The following is a 6,000-nucleotide window of genomic DNA, read 5'->3' on the forward strand; positions in this document are numbered from 1 at the left end:
TATTCTAATTGTAAGATGACATTGAGACATAGAACAGCATAAATGTAACAACTGCTAACACTGTCCTTCCAGTTTTCTATATATTTCTACATATTTGAAAGTTTTAATAGTAAACACCACTAAATGGGGTTTTAAAAGGAAATCACTGAAGATTTTAAGGGAAAAAAAAAATGGAAGGAAAGGAGGAAGGAGAAGGGAGAGAGGAAGGGAGGGAGGGAGAGGGAGGGAGGGAGGAGGGAGGGAGGAGGGAGAGGGAGGAGGGACGGAGGAGGAAATCTAGTTTATATTGCAAAAGGCTGTGACGCATGCCATGCAAACAATACACTGAAAGGCAGCCAAGCAACAGAAGAAAGTTGCAATTATTTCATAGCATGAAAAGCACGGCATTCAAGGGACTGGGAAGAATGCACAGCGAGAATAAAAGACAAAGATGCCCAAAGAAAGCTCCTAAATATCAGGAATAAAAAATGGAGTTTTGAGGGCAAAATACGATTTCAATATGATAGAGACCTAATGTAGACCAGGGCCTAGAAGTATCAGATTATTCAACTGGGCAAGCTTGATAATGTAAAAAGCAGTATATAAGACAGATAATGTATATTGGTAAACTGGTAAACAAGAAAAGATAACTAGAAAAAAAAAAAACAAAGTAAAAGACGATGGTGGATCTAAGATGGAAAACGAAAGCAAACAACTACACTAAAATTCACCTTCTGCCAGACCCCTAGAACCGTCTCTCCTGGTGAGGCAATGGTTCTGGGTCTGAAAAGATCTCTAAGGGGCCGTCAGTTTGCTGACGAGAGAACTAAGGCAAGCGCAGAAGCCGCCTTCAAAGGCAAAGAAACCAGCAGTGTTGTTTGCTACAATGTTAGCTGCTGCTTCCCACAACACAGATAAATAGAAAGGGGAGGTCCTTGACTCGGGTTGCCTCGGAGGTGTGGCAAACTCATTGCTCATTGTGTCTCTCCAAACACTCATTAACCTCACAGGACTTTGGAACAAGGAAAACCACTGGAATATGCTGTGTTCCTGTTGCTTGGTGGACTATGAGTAACGCCATTTGTTCTGACTTAGGAGTCTGCTGTTTCTGCCAACAACCATGAAACATTAACAGACTAATTCATTCGCTTATGAAAACAGCAGCTATTTCCACGTGACAGGCTCCGCCCCAGTGGTTCCCAACATCCCTAAAGCTGCAAACTTTTAATACAGTTAGGTTGTCAAGCTTTGGTGACCCCCCTCAACCCCAAACATAAACTGTTCTTGTGGCTACTTAAAAACTTCAATTTTGCTACTGTTATCAATCATAATGTAAATATGAAAGATACCTAACTATGTGACTCTCAGTGAAATGGTCTATGTTTTATCTATGCTCTATGTTTTATCTATGGTATTTCAATTCTCATAATAAATAATAAAAAAAAAAAACAAACAAACAACTGAGGGGGTTGGGGATTTAGCTCAGTGGTAGAGCGCTTGCCTAGGAAGCGCAAGGCCCTGGGTTCGGTCCCCAGCTCTGAAAAAAAGAACCAAAATAAATAAATAAATAAATAAATAAATAATAACTATGAGGTTGTACTAATATGAGGAAATGATGCTTTAAGATACGAAGTAACTCATCTAATGTTTGAAAACTTGCAGACAGAAGGCACACAGGATGGTTCAGTGGTTAAGAGTATTTGATGCTCTTCCTATGACCAGAGTTCAGTTCCTAGCACTCACACCATCAGATGGCTTACAGCATTTGAAACTAAAGTTCCAGGGATTTTCTGGATTCCTTCGGCAGCAGCATATGCATCCCAGCTCCCTAACTTGATTTTAGCAGTTCAAGCCTCCTTCCTTAGCTGATTTATGAGGTGCAACTTTAATTCTCCAGATACAGAAATAAAGTACTCAGAACTCTATAGTACAAGTACTTCAAATTTTGTTTCATAGAAAATTTATATTGTAGAATTGTTATTATCATCTTAATATGTAAAAGAAGCAAAAGCATTTTGCAGTCAAATATCAGAAATCACTACGGTAAACTAATCTAAGCTACTCTCTTTTCTAAAGAATTTCTCACAATGTTAGTCTGTTGGATGTAATGTAAGAATTCCTATTGTTGGCATTCTATAGCATATAGTTCAGGAAACTGCTGCTACAATTAACAGTGCCAATTTAATTGTTCAGAAATACCTTTCAAACCTTAGTAGTCACCTTGCTGCAGGGACATGAGCCTTTGAAATAGAGAATATCAAAGCCATAATGTAAGCTGGAATGGCAGCTGCAAAATAAGTTAACAAGTTTGGCACATGGCTCTTTTCCTATCAAGCACAACTCAATTTCCCACAACACAGTTAAAGTAGGAAACATCACGCCTGATCTCTTTTCTTTCTGAAATTAGAAAGTTACCAAGACCTGGCAGCTGTACATGTTATCTATTGTCATGGATCTCTATAATATTGAACAGGAAATGGGGAGAAAACTAGAGCCAGGAATGGTGATGTGTGGCTGTTATCCTCAGAGGAGGCTGAGGCAGGAGGATCATGACTTCCTTGGCTACTCAGTGGTTGAATGCTTATCCAGAATGCACAATGGCCAGTACGGCAAAAAAGTAATAGTAATCAAGGTGTGGAACCAGCCTGGAGGCTCGCCAACAGATAAGTGGACAAGGAAAATGTATGTACACGTGAGGACGTTTTATTCAGCTGAAAAGAAAGAAAGTACAACAATCTCGGGAAACAGGAAAACAGATGGAGCTGGGAGGATGCAATATGTTAAGTGAAATAAGCCAGGTTCAGAGAGAAAGAGACATTTTCTATCATAAGAGGAAATGTGGATTTAAATTTATACATATATATGTGTGTATATGTAGGACACGAAAGTACAAAAAGGACTTATAAAATTCAATACTCAATATGCTAGCTAAAGCAATAAATAAAAAGCTCTTTGCATGGCCTAAAGACAAAAAAGGTCCTGGATAAATTGCATACATGGGTTAAAGACAGTAAGCCATTCTGATCACCAGGCGTCACCAGTGTGCACAGCTGAGTTTTAGCTCTTTCAATAAGAGTAAATTCACACAGCACAGCATTTCTTTTATGTCTCTGTTATCATATATTCCTTTCATTTTAATTATTATTATTCTTTTTTATTACACTCCAGATTTTATTCCCGTCCCCTCCAACTGTTTCACATCCCATTACCCCACCCCACCCCCGTCCACCCCACCAGACCTCCCCACCCCCTGGGGCCTCCAGTCTCTTGAGGGTTAGGTGCATCTTCTCTGACTGAACCCAGACTCATGTGTCCTCTGCTGTATATGTGTTGAGGGCGTGTGCTGTCTGGTTGGTGGTCTGGACGGCACAGCATTTCTGACCCCTATGTACAGTTCCCTATCTCCTGACCTCATCATCTCTAACGAAGTTGTTTACTGCTCCAGTTTATTAATCATTCTAGAGTTGCAAAATAAGGCCCAAGCTGAAGGCAGCCATAAAATAGGCGAGCCCATTACATAATTGAGCTTCCATGTTGAACACTAGCTACAGAGGCTCCTCAGAACTGAAATTCAGTTCTATCTCTGCCATGTTCCCAGACGAGGACACTCTCAACAAACCAGGACTTGTCATCCTAGACACACGAACTTACCATGCAACCACAAAGGTCAAGGAACGAAAACACAAATTTAGACTATAATAAAATTCTCTAATGCTTCTCCCTACAAAGAAAAATAATCCTCTATCTCAAAGAAATAATTTATTTAGAATGACTGGTTTTTGCCCAGGGCCCTTATGGAGTAGCTCCACCCAATCAAATTCTCCATAGCACATAGCTTCAGTCTTGAAGGTGGAAAAAATAGTATTTATACCCACTTTGAAAGTTTACACAAAAGTAAATTCCAACATTACCTGAAGAGATTTTGAAAGAAAAAATAGCTCAACTAGTTTACCTGTATCAAAAGCAAAAGAGACAATATAATAAATTATTTACTATTAAAACTAAGAGGTTGGGGATTTAGCTCAGTGGTAGAGTGCTTGCCTAGCAAGTGCAAGGCCCTGGGTTCAGTCCCCAGTCTGGGGGACAAACAAACAAACAAAAAAAAAAACTAAGTATCATCCATGGTTGAGGCCAATAAGGAAAAGCAACCCAAAGGAAGGATTCAAATCAAATTATATCACTTGGAGATACAAATGGAAACAGGAAAGATTTGAGAAATAAAACAAGTCTCAATGATAAAGTTATCCAAGATATATCTGTAGCATTTTATTTTTGCAATCACTTAGAAAGGGGAAAACAAAAACTGACAACCTGAAAGGCACCTTCAATAAATTGGCAAGATTTTTTTTCCCAAAACCATTCTGAAAATTGATAACTTTCAGAAAATTAATCTGAATTTTCTGAATAGGTTGGCCATTCAGATGACATAGAACTCTTACCAAAGAAAAATGAAAAATTAAGCCTCTTCCACTATCCTTCAGCTTTATCAAAAGGCACAACACACATGCAGATAGACAGGCAAGGTGACATACAGGACTAACTGTACAATTTTATAAACTCCACATGCAATAGCAACAATATGCACAAATGCTTTTCTTCTCTCCCCCAGGAAATACGTTTCACTAAATTACCTAAAAGTTTGTAAGTGAAAACGCAACAAAGTAAATATTGCTGACAATGATATTTACAATAGTTATCCTCAATGACATCACTACAACACACAGGAGAAAATTCAGAAATTCTGACCAAGAAAATACAGGGTGCATTTCACTCACTGAAACATAGCTTAGTGGTTTGTTTACACACTTGAGAGGTAAAACTCTGTATTACATGGAAATTATTTTTTTTTTCAAAAAAGATTCGATTTTTTCCCCCTAAGGAACTGCTGCACCTCCCACCAAAACCCACACAGGCACACACGTACACACGCAAAGTAGAGACAGATTTTTTTTTTTTTAACAAACGATCGCTGTAATACCAACACAATGGAAAAGGGCAAAATGACAAGGTTAACTAGAAGAGAGGCACCTTCCCCATCACAGCTCTTCTCTAGTGGTCCACAGCCCCTCACGCTGGGTTTAACTCTGCTTCACCCCTCTATAAACCTCACACAATTCAGGACGCCGATCGCCTCCCTGACAGGTACATGCACCCAGCCCCGCCGCTGGGGGACACCACTCACGGCTCACGGGTGTCTGAGTCAGAGAAGGAGGAAACCACGGGAGGGGAAATAGAGCCGGGGCAAGTTGGGGAACGCCGGGGTGGGGGCTTGGAGGGGCGCAGGCCGTCGGCTGCGGCCCGGGGCTGGAGGAAAGGTGGGCCGGGCAGGAAGGGGCCCGCCGGGGCGCTGCGCGGCGACCGACCATCGTCCCCGGGGCCCGCGCACTCACCACCTGGTAGCGGCCAGTCCCCAGCTGGTGGTGATCCATCCTGCCCGCCTCGGGGTCCGGCTTCCGAGCGGGCGTGTCTGCCCCGCGCTCAGCTCCCTCGGCCTCCCCGGTCGACGACGTCGTCGCCGCAGAGCCCCTTCCGCTGCCTGGAGTTCTGCCGCCGCGGTCGCCCGGCGGGGCCACTTCACTTCCTGTCGCTCGCTCGGCTGCGGCGGAGACCTCCGCTTCGCTCGCCGATCGGCGTCGGAGCTCCGGGGAGCCGCGCGCGCTACTGAGCATGCTCGGGGCGGACGCGCATGCTCTCTGGCTCCGCCGGCGTCCCATCCGAGGCCCCGCTCCGAAGGTGTCCCTAGGTGGGAGGAGATGGAAAAGTCAGGCAAGTCCCGGGGAGCCCTCTAGGTTGTCAGCCGGTCGGGAGTGGGCGGTGGCAACCGAGGCGGAAAAGAAAAGATCGCCCCACTTGATTGGATTTTCCCGTGAGGGCAGGTTTCACTGTGGGGCGAGCAAATGCATCGTCACTGCAGAGACCTACGTTTAGGAGAGTGGAGGTACCGCATTCCTAGAGCACCTGAGGACAGGTCGCCCTCTTACTGGTCCCCAGCCGAGAGCATTTCTAAAAGATCCATCTCAG

At 43.4% G+C, this 6,000-nt stretch overlaps 1 protein-coding gene across 1 annotated transcript in view; it reads right to left on the reverse strand.

Annotated features, from left to right (window-relative positions):
- The window catches only part of Ndfip2 (Nedd4 family interacting protein 2), a 46,663-nt gene extending 40,875 nt beyond the window's left edge, over positions 1-5,788 (reverse strand). The window contains exon 1 of the mRNA XM_032917480.1: positions 5,370-5,788. Within this exon, the coding sequence (XP_032773371.1) occupies positions 5,370-5,693 (324 nt within the window). The 5' untranslated portion in view covers positions 5,694-5,788. The remainder of the gene's footprint in view (positions 1-5,369) is intronic.
- Positions 5,789-6,000: the final 212 nt, after the last annotated feature.

The sequence above is a fragment of the Rattus rattus genome, chromosome 12 (genome assembly GCF_011064425.1).
Source record: "Rattus rattus isolate New Zealand chromosome 12, Rrattus_CSIRO_v1, whole genome shotgun sequence".
NCBI classification, from domain to species: domain Eukaryota; kingdom Metazoa; phylum Chordata; class Mammalia; order Rodentia; family Muridae; genus Rattus; species Rattus rattus.